Genomic DNA, 18,328 nt, shown 5'->3' on the forward strand with positions numbered 1-18,328 from the left:
ACAATACACATGGGGTATTTTCAGTGTTCCAATGCAAAATTGTAGCATACGATTGTTTACTCTGAAGGGAAGACTTATGGAATATGCATGTGAAGTTGCATGTTTTCAGTTTAATAAATAGAAAATTAGAGATCTATTTGTGTTACAAAAATAGTGTTGGGTATGAAGCGAAACTCATAATGAAAAATAATTTGATGCAGGAGAACATACATACTGCTTGTTATAACTGTTCATTTGTTTTCTTTTTGTAGTTTATTTACCGTGCTCTTTTGTGTATATATTTCTTACAGTAGACAAAATCTACTGTTAACAATTGTACTGTACTGTGTCTCTCGGAAATGTACTGAAACTCAATGGTTTCCTACTGAACACCTTCAGTAGGCCTAATGTACATGTACAGTAGGAGATCTACAAGCAGTGGCATGCCCAGGATTTTCGAAAAGGGGTAGCCAGGTAGTAGAATTGTGGACCAAAGGGGGGAATTATGACCCCCAAACCCCGCCCCCCCCCCCCTCCTTGGGCATGCCATTGACTACAAGTGAAATATTCTCTTCAGTATTACATGTAATATTGTATGTAGTGTGTCTAGCTCAACATGTTGACTGTAAATATAACTTTTCATTCCTCCTGATTTACAGTTTGTTTTTATATCTATTTGAAAATCTAAACACAGTTCAGATGTTTCAAAACACCTATTGATGTACTAAAAACAGTAGACAAAATTTTCAGCAGGGTTATCATTGGTTTTCTTGTTTGTGCCCAAATTTTATTTTGAATAAATGAATATCAGTAGCATAGAATTATCAGATCAGCAAAATTAATTCCTGTAAATAATTAAATTTGTTATTGTTGCAGTTCAGTACAAAATGTTACTGTGTTGTTCCGTATTTGTATTGGTGGAGAGTCATTCTTTAGGAACATGTTTTAGTCAAGATTGCACATTATTGTCTATTCCATTCACCTCATATTGTCATATTACAAAGGGAAAGATTACATAAGTTTTAATATAATTGTTTCACAATGTTTGTGTGTGGAAACTTACAGCCTATGGTGAAAATCAACATGGTAGCATATGACTGAAGTGTAGATATGTAGTCATTGTTAATAGATTATTTGGATTATGTTGTTCTTCCTTGTTCTTGTTTCAATGATTGTAAACAATTGTTGTATCAACTTGATTAGAAAAAATATACATTTGATGTTTGAAAAAGTACTTCATGTGGAGATGCATTTATAAGACACCATTTCTAGAAATATTATTATTGTTTTTTCCGTACGTGTTGATATGAATTCTTTTGAACTGGAAGTTATGGATTGCCACAATTTTACATTGCCGTAGTGAATGTTTGTTAATTTCACTGTACTATAGATCTTGCAAGAACAAAAGCAGCACCAAATATTTGGTATAAGAAATATTGAAGTAATGCCCTCATCTTTGCATTGGAAAAAATGAAAAATTGCCACTTCTGATTTATTTATCATGATCTGTACACACCCTAAAATATCCTTGCTATATATCTATGAAATGGGACCCTGTTTTCCTTTTAAGTCTTCTTATTGCTTATACCAAATGTTAAAAAAATGTTGGTGTAAACAAGCAGCAGTCTGTTGTGAAGGCAGTGGTAATAAAAACCACCACTCTTGTAGGTTTTGGGCTGTGAGAGTCCCCTTCATTGTCCACGAGTCCTGGTAGTAAGGAGTAGGAATTCTTCCCTTGTTCCACATGGACGAATAAAACTGGCACTATATTGACCATGTGCTTTGATATATGAATATATACATGTATATGGATGTACATATATGTATATACAAAATTCTCCTTTTACTTTGGTGCCTCCTCTATGAAGAGATAAGTGGACCAGTACACAACGTTAAACAGTGCAAACACCAAAGGGAAGATTATTCGAGCAATTACATCTATTCTTTTAGAGCGAGTTGGGAATTTGCTTATCCAGCTTTTGTATCCCCTACCCCTGTGTGGCTGCATGTGAATTTCACATGGCCTCGCTTTGTCAATTGTCATGGCTTCTGGTGGGTGACGTACTAGTGGTCTCTGGAAAAAGAAGATTTGTTTGTATATACCATTTTTAAAATTAGTTCAGGGTCAAAGCACAAGATACTAGATGCATGCAGTTTCATGATATGTGCAAATGAAAGCATATTTTCATATCCAATAAGCATGTCCCTATGAGACCATGGTTCATGCACTAGGTCATATAATTGAAAACCAACTATAGGGCAAAAGGTATAATAGTACTGGCTTTCTGCCACTCCATGCAGAGTCATGTGAACACTGTTGCTGATACACTTGTGTCATCTGCTTCACCACAGAATAACTTTTTACATTGCAAGAATTTTTCACATGTTGTTTTTTTTCTCCCTCACATCTGAACATAAAGCTCTTCTATGCCGAAAAGCTCCTTAAAGCACTACAAACACTAACACTGCAACAAACAGCTACAAACAAATCTTCCATGGTGCACGCATATTCTATTTTGAGCCGGTAAGGGGGGGGGCATAACATGCAGAGCATTGACCCCTTTAACAGGGGTGTGGTGAGCTTTGGCAGCATTTGTGGCAGGTTCTCCAATGTGGTTGGTTTTTTAATGACACAGCCACCTACTGTTGTCTGCTCTTGTGGTGGAATCCAGTAGAGTTATACCTTTTGCCCTACAAAAAGAATTGTTTAAATGAATGTGTATCATACTGAAATTACCATTCTTGATCATAATACATTTTTACGTACTGCCTCTGGCTAAGGGAAACTTCAGGCTTAGAAGTTGATATTTTGGGATTTCTTCCAGAAATCAATGTGTTCAACCCAAACAAATTTTATTACCATGAATGCTGAAAATCTAACTTAAATCCCCAAAATGTTTCTAAAATACTGCTTACAAATGCTTTTCATGGGTCATTTTCATGTGAACAAGGTCCTCAACCTAACATTTTTTGATTCATTTTGAAATTTGGCATCCTGAAAGGGCCACCTGAGGTAGGAAAGTATGCAAAATTGCAGATCCATATCTTTTGTATTTCCGAAATTACAGTGTTGCAAACTGTGCGATTTTGACCATTTTTTCAACATCTTGTTAACTTTAAATTGCAATATTTCAGCAACCAGGGCACCTATAGAAGTGATTCGGACAGTGTTAGAAAGATCTTGAAGGGCTCTTTCACAAGAGATATAACGTGCCTATATCAGAGTAAAAAACATTTGAAGGTGGTGTAAAGAAAACTTTGGTAGCCATTTTCTCAAAAATAGGTCTTTCAATGTTTTTCAAAAGATTATGACATACGTACACTATTACTCAATAACTACAAAATTTAAAAGTGGGACGTCAGTGGGATCCGGAGTTATGTTAGATTTTGGTTAGTAGAGTAGGTTAGGTAATGTATTTTAACAGATTTTGATAGACAAATTCCTAATATTCAAAAGTAAAAGTCTAACAGAAATGAAAGACAATATTGTTTGAATTAACGTACATGAATATGATGTGTAAATTCTAGGGCTGAGCTGATACCGATACTAATGTATCTTTATTGACATCGGTGATACCAAAGATTTTCAGTTGCTAGAGAAATGGGCAACAGCTTATCTCAACAATTGTCCTTTCTAAAAGTTCATTCACCCTTCCTTGTGACAGATTGGAAGACCAGGACAATAAGTTCCATAGATTTTAAACTCATATTTGAGGCATGTGCGACTTACCCATGTTATGTATATTAGAAGTACAATATTAAAATATATGTATATACTATGAAATTCTTATGTTTTTTGAAAAAAACAATGTTTCGGGATCCTACTGTTCCCTTCTTCAGGTTTTCGTCTAGGCCAGTATGGTCACTATGTAGTAGTAGTAGTACATAGCCACGTCAATTAAGGCAAGGATTGAGGTGGCAGGTAAAACAGGTTAAAAAGGATGAAAAGTTTACTCAATATCAACATGTATGGAGTCAGTTGATATTGACGCGGCTATGTAGTGATTATACTGGCCTAGACGAAAAACTGAAGATGGAAACAGTAGGATCCCGAAACATTGTTTTTTCGCAAAACAGATACTCACGAAACGTAAGTATTTCATAGTATATATATTTTTATATTGTACTTCTAACATCCATAGATTTTCCTAGAAACACTGGATCATAAACACCCACCCTCCTGGGAAGCAGATGGCAAGATCAAAGCCATGGGCAAGTGAAAGCTCTAACTGCTTAGTTAACGCTGTAGGAAATATACAATTCATTGCTAATTCTTGCTTGAAGATCGTGGTGGTAAGATAGGCGGATGTTTTTAACCGATGTAACCCCCCGCCGCACTATACCGTGCTTGTTAGAACCTGTCCCGTTTCCCACCCTAGGGATCGCTCGACAGTTTCGGTGCCAATGAGAAACGAGGAAAAAATAGTATGCTGGACAGCGAGGAGCGAATGGAAGACAGAAGAGAGGCGCTTACGTAGACGCTGTTGCCACGTTGCATATTTTAATTGGCTGCCTGGCTTTGACTTTCCCCAGCACCGAGAAAAGCCAGCGCAGCTAGCGCGGGAACCGGGACAGGTTGTAATAAACGTGGTATAATGCTGGGTCAGGTACTGGCGGAGTTCTTGGAAAAGAGGGATGAAAGTCACTGTGAAATTAGCTTTGTTTTATCTACTTTCAAGCGGAAAGGGGAATCAGCAATTTATACATATCCTCTTCACTCGTGTCTTTCTTGTGACTGCTCATATCGGCCAATGAGGGTTATTTATTTCCAGTGATCAGAATGCTACATTTTAAAAGTAGCTTCTGTGGTGAATCGGGACTTGTTTATCCCATTTTGCCACATTCTTCGGCCCACCCCGTATGAGGAATTAGACCCGATGCTTAGGATTGTTAGTTCGCTGAGAAATTTCATTTGTTTCCCAGAAGCTCGCATGGGATCGACGGCACTGCCACCTGGCGAGCTTCTCGGGGCAGAAGTTTCCTTGTTAGGCGACTCAGAGTTCTATCCCAGCTGCGACCGCGATAACATCAACTCCAGCAGCGGTGCTTCACGACGTGATAGCCGCCTGAGCCAACTTGGGCGTGACTCAGCCTTTATTTTCCCGTACACCTGGTACGTCGACAAGAACGTGGAAGCTTACGTTACATGGAGTTAGGTATTTTACCTAAAGGGTTTAATTTACCGTTTTACTGTAATTGATAAATCTTGAATCATTTTCACTTCCTTCCCCACCCCCCTTTTTTTAAACTCTAGAAAACATCGCGAGCTAAGATGCTAGAATTTCCTATCGCCGGGGTTAATTCCTCTAAATATGAGAGTGGTTAAGAGAAGGAAAGAATATGTAGCACATAGTTTTTGTAAGGATAAGTGTTTGTAAGAGATAGTGGAACCAAAAAAAGAAAATGGAAATAAAAACAATAGTCGACGTTGATCGTCGTAGTAAATATTTTGTGAAGTCTGTCAAGGGGGGTAATTGTTAACAGATTCTTGTTTGAAGGGGCTTATTTATACAGAACACGTTGTTACGTATTGTTATTGTAAGGAATCAAAAACTGCACTTGTTAAAGAAATAAAAAAGTACATTGAGAAAATAACACAATCTTACTTGTTCAGGTAATGAAGGAGGATGCAGGGTGCCATTTAGGATAAGTTCACCTTTCCCCTGTATAATTTTTGGGTAGCAGGTATTTTTTTGGAGGGGCAAAAAAAGCAGTTGTAGATTTTCTGAGTCATGTACACGTTAGTTTGTCGGGAGTGGGACTTGACGAGCCCACAACAAAACTCCTGACCAGCTGGCGGTACATGCAAGAAGGAATTGGAGCGATGCACTATTTGATACTTTGAAAGACTGCATTTTAGTAGTTTGACCTTTGCCCATTTTGATTTGTCTAATCCTTGGTTTTCTTCCTAACAGCACGTGAACCACCCGTGATAGAGCAACTAAAGAGATATATACATGTGTATTTTTTGGGGGTGTGTTGTTTTATTTTCTATTACAGGGAGATATTCAAGGGAACAAAATAATAAAAAAAAGAATGGGTTGTGACGGATTGCCAAGAACAAGATCGAATTCGAACAAGACGTCACACTTTGCTACAGCTGCGCTACTCGTCCTAAAATGTAGGTTCGCTACAGCTACAGCTATATTTACCCAAAAGTAGCTCGCTACGCTACTCCTGTTCGCTACTCGCTACTTTGCTACTTTTTGCGCTACTTCTGCATATAAAGCTTAAAAACAAGCTTATTGATATTCCAAAGAAGCCCATAGTTGTACTTACTAGAAAGTAGATTCTGTTATTTATTATCATGATTTCCACCATTCGATATTTTTTATAGCAGTGTAACTTCAGTTACTTGTTTTTACTATAGTGTTTGAGAATAACGTACCCATGCAAGTGGCATATCAATTCAAATTTGATATATGAATATTGCAATTAGGGTGTTACCCAAATTAATGATTACAAAGGGTGTTACCCAAATTAATGATTACAACTATGCACGAGCAAAATGTGGTAGGATTATGTATTTATGTTCACATATAAAATATTTTTCTTGAGAATGAATATTTCATTTTTTAATAGACTGATATGAAGGCAGCATTTTGAACGAAAAGTACATATTGGAGGGTAAACTATGCTTTATAACGATCATTTATCTTATTAAATATTCCTGCTGCTCACGTGGAATATTAATGAAAAGGATGTCTTACACGTGTGCGTGTTGTTCTCATTGTCATATCAAAAATATTTCTGTGACTGACGACTTTTAAAAAGTTAATTGGAATTTATCATGTGTACAGAAATTAACTATAACGCGTTGTGTAAAATGGGAATAAGATAAAAAATGTGATATTGATCAATTTTATCTTCTTAGCACTTAAACAGAATGTTAGTTGGGAGGGGGGGGATATTTACTCGAATCCTTGGGAATAGCTGGGGGTGCTTCTAATGGTGTAAATGAGAAATGCATGCAGCGATGCTTTACCGAAGTTTTCATGTTGGGATTATTTTCCTGGAGACAGTCAAAATTTTGTTGCCTTGTAATAAAGGGCTCTAGGTTCAATACCTGGCGGAAGCATATAGTGGTTCGGATCCTGTATCGATTAGCTTATCTATGCATAAAGTGGACTCAAAACAAAAAGCAGGAAAGATGCCTGCTCCTCCATTCCCCACACTGGTCATCATCAGTCATCATTTTTCCTCATTCTCACAATTAGCCGAAAGTGGCAAAACGCGACTATAGATAAGAGAATAACTAAATAAACCATTCAATCTCATTGCCATGATTAGTAAAAGTTACAGAAAATTGATGCAAAAGTAGGGAAAATACATAAATTTGAAAGCAATGTATATTTACTAAAGAAAATTGTCGATTCTGAAGGAAAGTCAATAACTCGTACGTACTTTTTACAATATGATAAAATATATTGAAGAAACTGACGTGTATACCCGAGTGATCTAAACGTAATGTTAAACAAATATTATGACGAAAATAATTGTAATTCCAGAAAGTGTATGTCTTATCATTCTCGTAATAATTTCTTGCTGGTGAGATTCTATATACTGACAATGATCATTACTGTTAACGTACTGAACCATTTTGCTGGCACTATTGCTTTGTCACTGTAGTCAAAAATAGATCACATGTTTTTTCACTGCAAGTTGTGTTTTACATAGTAATTATTGATATTTTGAGGGCTCTTACACCATTGATGTCCACAGTATTTGTTCCGAGGTGGGCGCAAACTAGTAGTTTCTCCCCAAAATAGCGATGTAGCTAAAAAGAACGTAGCTGTTACCAGGAATATATTCATATGTGTCAGTTAGTTATCTGGATATTATAATTATTCAGATACTCATGAAATACATTACGCAGATATCTATTATAATCTGCAATATCAAGATATTTATAATCTAGATTATCCATATTTCCATGTAATAGACTGTTTTTATGAACCTCCAGGTAAAGTATGCGTTAATGTCGATTTTATTTAATGCTATTGCGACATTCAAAATTTACCTCAAAATGCTGAGAAAAAATGTAGCTGTAGCAAAATTTTCGCTACAACTACAGGGATTTTGTAGCTTCGCTACCGCTACAATTTTCAAAATGAAGCGTTGCTACAGCTACAAATTTTGTAGCTAGGTACAGTAGTGATGCTACTTCCGACCACTGTTTATTTCTACCAAAAGCTGGCCCCCATGGCGAAGTGGTTAGCACATTGCGCTATGACGCCAAGGGTTCCGGGGATGGGGATGGATGTCAGTGTCCATTCATCAATTTCATCACATCATCACTCAAACCCATCTTCGCAAATTAGCCAAAAGTGGCACAAAAAGCAAAGTAAAACCAAGCAAATCAATCAATCAATCAATTATTTCTGCCAAGATTAGATTGGGAACATACGACTTTGAATGGCAGTACTAAGGAAAATAAGCTAATTGGGACTGGACCTACATTTTAAAGTGGGACCCGAACCACTATGTGCCTCCACTAAGTATCTGACCCGGAATCTATTGATTACAAGGCGACGGCGGTACCACTACACCATCGGGGAGGCCCCTCTAAAGATTTATGTACACCACTACTTAGAATAATGTACATAAAATATTTATCAGGAACTTTACTTTTCATCTAATGGACGTACCATCATTCCTTTTGTTATTCAATAAACATTCAATTTTTTACTTCTTTGACATTAATTTCCTTGCCAGGACAGTTGTTTTTACACAAATGTTAGCGGTCTTAACTACACGTAAGCTAGATGATGAATCTTTGCTGATTAAGAGTGTATTTTTACTATTTATGTAATAACATTTTTTTAGTCAAGAAATAAAGAACAAGATAGGTATTAATGTTGTCTTTCCTCCATTTCTTAGTCTGTGGTTACATACAACAATACTCCATACGCATCGGAGAAATGAAGTATTAATTAATTAATTTACATATTATTACGAATCAACCAATAATTATATTAACGTATTAAATAAACACTTTTATTATATTTCTGAGACACTTTGCTTGGACTGGCTCCCTAAATTATATATTTCTAAATATGTGCCTAGTAATGTGACAAGTTAGTATGACTCGGTAACTAGCCTTTTTATTTTATACTGGAATTATACAAGTATCGGTATTGGTGGGTATCGGTCATGGTATCGGTATCGGCAAATGGTGGTATCAGCTCAGCTCTAGTAAATTCTCAGATTATGTAATTACAGTGTGATTCAAAAGTCTGATCCCATAGGAGTGCACATAGCGAAAAATGTTGTTGGAAATAGGTGGGTTTCAATAAAAAGTGCTTGAATTTTCAACGTATCGTGCACTGTTCAGGCAGAACACTGGTATGAGCCTCATTGGTAGCCGAAAGTGGCACATGCTTGGCCCGGAATATTGTACGGCATCAGAATACCACACAGTACTGGGTAAATTAAGAATTGATGACAATAGTTAGAGGTAAAGTAAACAAATATAAACATGTGAATGTCTGAAATGCATAGTGGCACAGTGTGAAGTACTTAGCTATGTATTGCAGCCTGATTATCATTTATGTGTTTTTAGGGGTGTGCTCGTCACATCTTCACGATTTTTATACTTGTTTACCTTACCCATGGTGGAAAGACAAGAAGGTGTATGCAACGTGGTCGTGAAAACTCTCCCTCCTGAAGCATGACGTCATCCGTGTTGCAGAAGCGGGTTCTGTTCCTCTGTAGACAGAGGAGCAGGGAAGCGTTCTTTGGTAAACAAAAACATTTCATTAGCTTTTGAAAATTTGGAGGCAATATTTAAGAAAGCATATACCTTCTGAAGTTCAAAATTAACCACTTACATATTTTCAAGAGCATGATTTTTTACTTAGTCATTAAACTCACACCTTACTGTGAAAAATATTCCTTACTAATTATAACCTAATATAAGTCGTCCTGGTTTCCATCATGCTAGCAAAGGATCCAGACTCGATTCCCTGTCTCGGGTGTAAGGAGTGATCCTTGCGAAGGGCATCCAATTACACCAGCTTGCATGGGTTTGGATGTCTAGCAGATGACTGTTGTGTCTGAATAATTTCAGCATACTGATTCCAAAAATGAAATTCATATTTACCCATCACGTCTAGTTTTTTCAGTCTAGTGGTTTCAAATTATTAAGGGGGGAGGAGGCAATCAGAGGTGCCGATTTCTTTTTAACGTCACTTTTCTTCATTCTAGGTTAATTCCAATGTAGACTAAATTAATTAAGAACAAATTATTTGGAATACACTAGACAAGGTCAAAGTGGAAAATCTTTTTGCATGCAAAACAGTGCAAGTGAGTTTCGTAAGAAATTGTGGGTTCGGCACCTCTGCGATGGCGTAGTTGTAACTTAATCAATGGGTCCGAGGTTCCATATCCCAGTGAGGCACATTGAGGGTGGTTCGGATCCACTTTAAACTGTAGGTTCAGTCCCGATTAGCCTATCATTGCATAAACTGGACTTGCAAGAAAAAACTAGAAACAGAAATTGTAGGATATATATAGCCTATTTGTTAATGCTTTAAAACTTTTTACATGCTGATCTCTAAAATTAGTAGGTAGATCTGCATATACATACTCTGTAATAAATTACATGATAAATATTAATTTGAACAAACTAAGAAACTGTTATAATATATTTATAGAAATTATGACTGAAAACAAGTAGAACAGAGAGTCATTGCATACAAAAATTTGGGCAAATACGGGGCAAATCTTGACTGTGTCTTTTAAGTTCCACGAAAGTTTCCTAAGTAAAAATTTTCTTCTGAGTACAGACTTTGAGACTTGGATGTGTAAGATACCTCGATGGAACTAACTCAAACTATTTTCTGTAAGTCACTCTGATTACTGAGACAACTCTTCTTCTGAGTGAAGATTAGTTGAGAACTTAAATTTTTCTGTCGCATTTTCAGTTTTTTCTCCAATTTTGGAAATTTTTTTGGGCTGCATTTTTATTTGGTCCAAAATGCATGCTCTCTCTCTCTTTCTCTCTCTCTCTCTCTCTCTCTCTCTCTCTCTCTCTCTCTCTCTCTCTCTCTCTCGCACACACACACACACACACACACATATATATATATATAGTGAGAGAGAGGAACAGAAAAAACATCCATGCCCGCCAGTGCCACCAACTACGTGCAACATTATATAGTTTTGTTATTGTACATGCACACCTAAAACGAAAGCAACACCTTTTTTGGTCAGGGAAATTATCTGGTAAAAGGAATGGTATGATGTAATTCAGTAGCATGCCAAAAACCTCAAAAGATATTATAATTCAAGAATTGAATCTTGCTCAGTCTATGTGCAACCTAGAAAAATTTAGTCCAAGTTTTCATGTATTTCACTGCCTACCCCTACCTTATTCACCTATAAATTATCACAAGTTTTCTCATCTTCCAAATCGAAGGCAGTAATTCACTACTCTCAAATCTGGAAATTATAGGCTACTACTCTTGATAGGAGGAGGTTCGTTGTCATGAGGTTGCTGGATTGTTGTTGCATACTTTTGCATTGTGTTCCCACCTTGAAAGTTGCAGGAAAATAAGCCGCACTTGATATTTGTTCTTTTCGGTTTTCTGTAATGATTACTACAGGCATAAATAAAGAGTAGAGTTACGCATATTCACTTTCGCAATGTATTTACATTCTCGAAATGAACATAGAAAACATACAAATCTCTAATTCGGTGGGGTAGACTTAAGAACAACTGGAAACAGCACTAGTCATGCTCTAAAATAGATCCCCTCTTGGCTTTTGGTCACTCGGATGACGTCAGAGCTGTGACATCCTGCTGAGAGCCATGCGCATGCATCAACCTGTTAGTCTTTCCACCATGTACCTTGCCTGCACCACGTTCAAATGTTGTTTTTTTTACCCTGACATGGGCATGCTATATATCGTGTGAAAGAGCCCTTCAAGACCTTTCTAACACTGTCCGCAGGCACGTATCCAGAGGGGGGGCTTAGGGGGCTCGAGCCCCCCCCGAAAGTTTTAGGTTGACACTAGATAAAATGAGGTTTTTTTGTTTCTTGTGGTGTGAAATAAAATAATGTGACAATAATTTAAGGAGAGAAATAATTATAGAGGCAAGACGAAGAATGTTCCGTAACCCTGTTATTGACAATAGCACGTATCCAAGATGGGACACAGGGGGCTCGACCTTCTTCCCAGGAAATTTTTCAGTTTACGTTAGATAAAATTAGGTTTTTGGCTTCTTGAATAATGTGAAAATAATTTAAGGAGAGAAATAATTATCGAGGCAAGGCTGATAATGTCTTATACCCCTGTTATTGTTAATAGCACGTATCCAAGGCGGGGTTGAGGGGGCTCGAGCCCCCCCCCCCAGGAATTTATTTCTTTTTCAATAGATAAAATTATGTTTTTGGCTTTTTGAATAATGTGACGATGATTTAAGGAGATAGACAATTATCGAGGCAAGACAGAGAAAGTTCTATAACCCTGTTGTTGATAATATTGCACGTAAACTTTTCTTGTGCTTTCAGTGTTGTTGCAGCGCACTTGAGCACTATGTAGAGACTTGTCAGCATTTGGAAGCTACACAACAAAGGTAGCGCCACACGTAGGACGATTTGTTGTAATTTATAATCTCTGGAAGGCGGAGAGGGTACGTTCTTGAATGAGAGAAGGAGTCAACTACTGGCAATATTAACGAATCGTTTTATCTGTGGAACGTTCTAGAATATAATGAGGATACAGATACGCGGATTCAATTTTTCGGTTCATCTCTACAAAGAATCGGTTAATTAGATTTCAGAGGTAAGTGTGACAATTCATACAGTCGATTAGTGATCAGTCAGCGTCCTCTGGTTGCTTTATAAGATATAGTGATTCGAAAATGAAGACATTGACGACAGTAGAACTTCCGGGGGCTCAATGTAGTGCTAGTCCGAGTCGAGGGCCGAAGAGATCAAGGCTTCTCTCTCTCTCTCTCTCTCTAAAGTGAATATTTCAGCAGTACCGGATATTGGAGTGGTTTATTAAAACAGAAATAAGCTGCATACATCAACTGAAAATCAAAGTTTTGAGTAATGATTTAGTTTTGCCGGAACTAAATTCCGTATATGCAGTCCGAGAATTTAATGGTATACAAAAATACTTTTGTTTAAGCCAACTGGGTTCGACCCACACTCAAACACTTAACCACTATACAAAGAGACAGCCGAAAATTTTATGAATGTCGAGAAGAGAAAGCAAGAATATGTTGCATATGTAGACATTTTAGGCGGAAATTGCAGGCTCTACCAGGACCCGAATCAGAGCTCTACCAACTGAGCCAAGCCATCCTTGACTTCAACCGATTTTTCGTTAAAATGTCTACATAGTAGATGTCCTGTGTATATCAAATCGTAAGGTGTTGCCTGTATAGTGAACAAGCACAGAAAATATAGGAGAGAGAAGAAAACTGAGGAGCATTCCCACCGGTTGAGAATTTTTTTCTGTGGTCAACAAGAGCTACTACTTCGAGGTGACAATGACAGTGGCCTAATAAGGGAGATTTCACACCGTGTCGCCTGAAGATTAGGTTTGTGCGGCCATTTGTGTCGCTACGCTGTGAAACGTTGCTGTTGATTGGTCCATTCCAATCGACATGTATCGCGTGTCCCTTCGGTCTGAAACCTTCCTAAGTCTTGAAAATCCAAGTCACAAGGATGGAAAATTAGGGCCTTGTTAAGGTTAGGTGTGAAGGCAGGCAGACGACAGCACCCTAAAGGATCATATCCAAACCTGCAGGAAGAACGCATCTTACTTCAATCTCCAATACGGAATGATAAAAACTTGTGGTGAGTTGATTTTGAAAAATGTGTCCGAGATAAAAAGAGGCGTGCTCAGTATTTTCGGAAGGGAGACGGGTTACGCATACTATTTTTGGTGGTCAGTCCTGATTTTGCTATTTTTTTCCTGTCTTTGACGTTCCTCTTCTTTTTTTTTTTAAGAAAAAGGAATACTGGGTCAAATGGGGTTATGACCTCACCAACCCTCCCTTGGGCATGTCACTGGAGATAAATGAATAAGCATTTGATCATACTGGGAAACGAAACATTAGATGTGTTGGGAACGGAAGGTTTTTCATTGTGCATTAATTGTTTCGTGATCCAGCTGTATTCGAGAAGACTTCCTTTGTTTTGTGCCGATATATGACAAGACAGCGGAAGCTGTGACAGGCATTTTTGAACACTTGTGAGCGCTAAGGCCTGAATCTAAACAATTTGGTAGGTATCGACTTTTATAAGAGCTGCAAACATGGGAGTACAAGACACGTTAGTGGTGTTCAGGCTCGAATCAGAGATACATATTCGAGAGCTGTCTGCGTCCAGTTCGCAGCCCACAATTTGAATCTCGCGTTGTCGATTGGATTGTCCATCCCGTGCATGTGTAACAGCTTCGTAAAAACACTCAAAGACACCATAGATGTTTTTATGCCTGATGAGAAGAAATGGACAAACACACGTACTGAGATGGTTCCGGCACACACAATGTTAATGCATGGAAACAGAGGAGTCGAGTAGTAAAAAAATGTTCCGATTTCACGTTCTCATTAAAATGACAGCCTTACAGTGGCGACGATTTAAGGGATAGTTGCTCCCCATTTTATTGCCTCAACATTATGGCCTCTTTATGTTAAGCCTTGTCTACCAAGAGAAAGTAAACTTTCCTTGCACCACCCTCTGCCCCCCCCCCCCCGTTTTGGAACCAAATTGCCACCACTGGTCTTAAATATACAATTGTGAGGTTCTTACTATACCCCTTAAAAATTGGTGTTGAGCCCCCCCCGAAAGGAATTCCTGGATACGTGCCTGACTGTCCGAATCACTTCTATAGGTGCCCTGGTTGCCAAAACATTGCAATTTATAGTTAACAAGATGGAAAACAAAATGGTCAAAATCGCACAGTTTGTAACACTGTAATTTTGGAAAAATATAAAAGATATGGATCTGCAACTTTGCATATTTCCTACCTCAGGTGGCTCTTTCAGTATGCCAAATTTCAAACGAATCAAAATATGTAAGGTTGAAAAGTGCCTCTTCGTTGGTTGATTTGAAATGGAATGGCTCTCATGATTCACAGTATTGAATTATGCATTGTTACCAATGCTAATAACAAAATTACACCATAACTATTAATGATATTGCAACAGTGTGATACACAATTGCAAACATCAGGCCCACTGTAACATCCTCTATTTCCCTGCCAGGTCTTCTTTTTAGGTAATAAGAGATGTCTAGGTATAATTTTAGTGATTTGTAAGTTGATATCAGACAACTACACAAACCATCTCTTGCGTCACTTCATCTCGGAACTTGAACTCATATCTACATTCATTTGAACATGGTATCATGTAGCATCCAGTTGATTTTGTCTTCTATGTTGTTCTGTTCTTGTAGACATAGAAATGCCAAAATGAAAATGAAAGGTTGTACATGAACATAAAAAACATAAGTACATTTGTTTTTGAAAATTGAGAAGAAAATAAGAATGATATAGGGTCATTCCATGTCAATTCGCCCAATAAAGAATTGAAATGGCACCCACCTACATGGATTTCAATGAAATTTTGTATACTTGTAGCTTTGACCTAGATAAGAAATTCTATCAATTTTTTCTTCTCCAGGCCTTGTACTTTTACAGTTACAGGAGGTCAAAGTTTTCAGGATTTGCTTTGACCCTTTGATGCAGGAGTGTAGTACATTAATAAAATAATTATGTTTTTGAGCTACAAAGGTTGCATGCTAAAATATAATAATTTTATTAATGCAACGAGGAGTCAGGACCAATATTGAATGAATATGACCTGACTGGTCTGTTTTTACTCAGAAAAGAAGCTGCATATTTGGAAATTTGTTACAAACAACAGGATCAGTATATCTTGAAAACTTTGACCTCCTGTAACTGTAAAACTCTGATGACCCAGAGAAGAAAAATTGATATACTTTCTTACCTAAGCCAAAGCTGCAAGTATACAAAATTTCATTGAAATCCATGGTGGGTGACCTGGCCTGACCGATTGGTCATGGAATGACTCTGTACCCTCTTTTTCACTTCACAAAAAAAGTTAACCCTGGCAAACATTTAGTGAAGAACGTGAATGATTCATTCACATCCTTATTGAATGAATATGACCTGACTGGTCTGTTTTGACTTAGAAAAGAAGCTGCATATTTGTAAATTTGTTAGAAACAACAGGATATGCATTAAATACACATTTAGATTCATATCAGTAATTGTGCAATAATGATTATATGCCAATATGATATGTTAAAGTTTATCAACACTTCTTCCTTTGAATTGTATTTGTTCAAAATTAATTGTATAGTGGAACATTAACTAAAGATTCTCATTTCTGAAATGCTGCTTATATGTTGCTTTCTATAACATGTTTTCAAGTAATCAGAATGTACATAAAAACACAGTGAAATATATATACATGTTCATATGTAAATAAACGATGTAATACTTACTACGTATGCATATACATAATACTTACAGTTTCCGTATAACTTTCATAACCAGTCATTTGTTAGAATAAGGATTAGGGAAATAACTCAAGGGTGAAAAGCCATACCTCAGGGCTGAGGGGTAGAACCCCTGGGCCATGAGATTGCTCAAATATTACAAATGTAGCCCTAAAAGAAGGCCGTTACCACACAAGTGTCTTATTCAAGGAAAGGTTGTCATTTCTCTTCTTTTTACAATATTTGTGTATGTCGCTCCTGACTCCTTGATGCAGGAGTGTAGTACATTAATAAAATAATTCTGTTTTTGAGCTACGAAGGTTGCATGCTGAAATATAATTATTTTAATAATGCACTACACTCGACTCCTGCAAGGAGGAGTTAGGAGAATCTTAATTGGTTGTTACAAATATTACCACTTATAATTACCAAAAATATTTTTTCCTTAAAATGTATATGGTCAGCATTCATGAACACATCATGGCTAAAATCCTAAATGTGGTATGTTATAGTATGTGTATCAAGTAATCATTTTAACTATATGTAAATGGACCAGCTTGCCAGAATAATGTTAAATAAATATTGGAGACATGATAGTTAGGTAATGTAAGGTAGGCTAATTTATGTATGAAATGTAACTTGGTGTTCAGTATATTAAGAAAATTGTGACTTTCTTAAGTTAGGTCCACTTAGATTACAGGAGATTATGTTGTTTTTATTATTTTGTGAATTATTTCCTTTCACTGTCGTTGAGACAGAAGAAAATATGACATGTTCTTTTTGGAATGAAATTAAAAACTGAAACATTCCAAAAGAAGAGAAAAACCATTTGTATGAAGTAGAATTATGAATTATATGGAAGTAAATACGTATATATATAATTGCAATGAAATCAATAATCTCACCATTGCAAATGTTGCAGCACCATCTTCCAAGTGATCAAGTGCAGCTTCAAGTGAAGCAGCGTGTTCTAACTCCCACTGTCTCCTCTGCTTCAACATATTATCACGATGCATATCTGAACGAGTTGCGTAGTTTACTAGTGCAAATTCAAGTAAAGCTCCAAACACAAAAGTGAGACACACACCAGTCCAAATATCGATGGCCTTTGTGTAGGATACAGGGGGCAGGGAAGCATTAATTCCTGATGTTTGGGTAGCCATTGTAAGAAGGGTGGTGACACCGAGCGACACTCGTGCAGGAATGGCATTCTGATCGAGCCAGAAAGACACCCATGAGACAATGACCAACATGCAACAGGGAATGTAAATCTGGATTAAATAGTAGCTGAACTCCCTCTTGAACAGCAGATCCACCCTTAGGCAGCTGTATTCTCCTGCAAGAAAGAGGAAATGAGTGAACTTTTTATTTTTTACTTGTGCTGTGTATAGTTAAATATTCATATAACACTGCATGAATAGCGTTCCAAAAGTTTGATATTTTTCCAATTTCTTATTGTTATATTTATCCAAGTATCAGATGGATGATAGCTACACACTGATGCTCTCCATGCAAACTTTCTTGGACACCAATTGTATATTGTCATAATGTCAGTATTTTTAGAAATGCTGTATTTTACACAAATGCTGTATTTTGCACAACAGTTATTGTTAATTTAGTAAAACATGTGTGCATGCTTGCTGAAAGTCCTGGGTAAAAGAACATTGCATAGCTATAACCAAGCTTATCCTCTCCTCAACCATGTAGGACACAAATACTTTTATGATATCCTTTCAATGGTAACTTCAGTTTGGGGAACAGGAAATAATTAACTGGGAGAAAGTTGTTTGGAGGTAATTGCATTATTGCATTTTAGAAAATTTTGATTGAACTATACACATCATTAGCTCCTTTGGATTGTGATA

General features: G+C 37.0%; 1 protein-coding gene and 1 long non-coding RNA gene across 2 annotated transcripts in view; one reads left to right on the forward strand and one right to left on the reverse strand.

Moving 5' to 3' along the window:
* The window catches only part of LOC146003493 (uncharacterized), a 319,461-nt gene that overhangs the window by 23,575 nt on the left and 277,558 nt on the right, over positions 1 to 18,328 (forward strand). The gene's annotated exons all lie outside the window — the stretch shown is intronic.
* Positions 1,064 to 18,328, reverse strand: part of LOC146003485 (glutamate-gated chloride channel-like) — a 126,934-nt gene continuing 109,669 nt past the window's right edge. The window contains exons 9-10 of the mRNA XM_083141778.1: positions 17,369 to 17,799; positions 1,064 to 2,053 (exon numbers count right to left, since the gene is read on the reverse strand). Of these exons, the coding sequence (XP_082997904.1) occupies positions 1,823 to 2,053; positions 17,369 to 17,799 (662 nt within the window). The 3' untranslated portion in view covers positions 1,064 to 1,822. The remainder of the gene's footprint in view (positions 2,054 to 17,368; positions 17,800 to 18,328) is intronic.

The sequence above is a fragment of the Lepisma saccharinum genome, chromosome 1 (genome assembly GCF_977018435.1).
Source record: "Lepisma saccharinum chromosome 1, izLepSacc3.1, whole genome shotgun sequence".
Lineage (NCBI taxonomy): Eukaryota > Metazoa > Arthropoda > Insecta > Zygentoma > Lepismatidae > Lepisma > Lepisma saccharinum.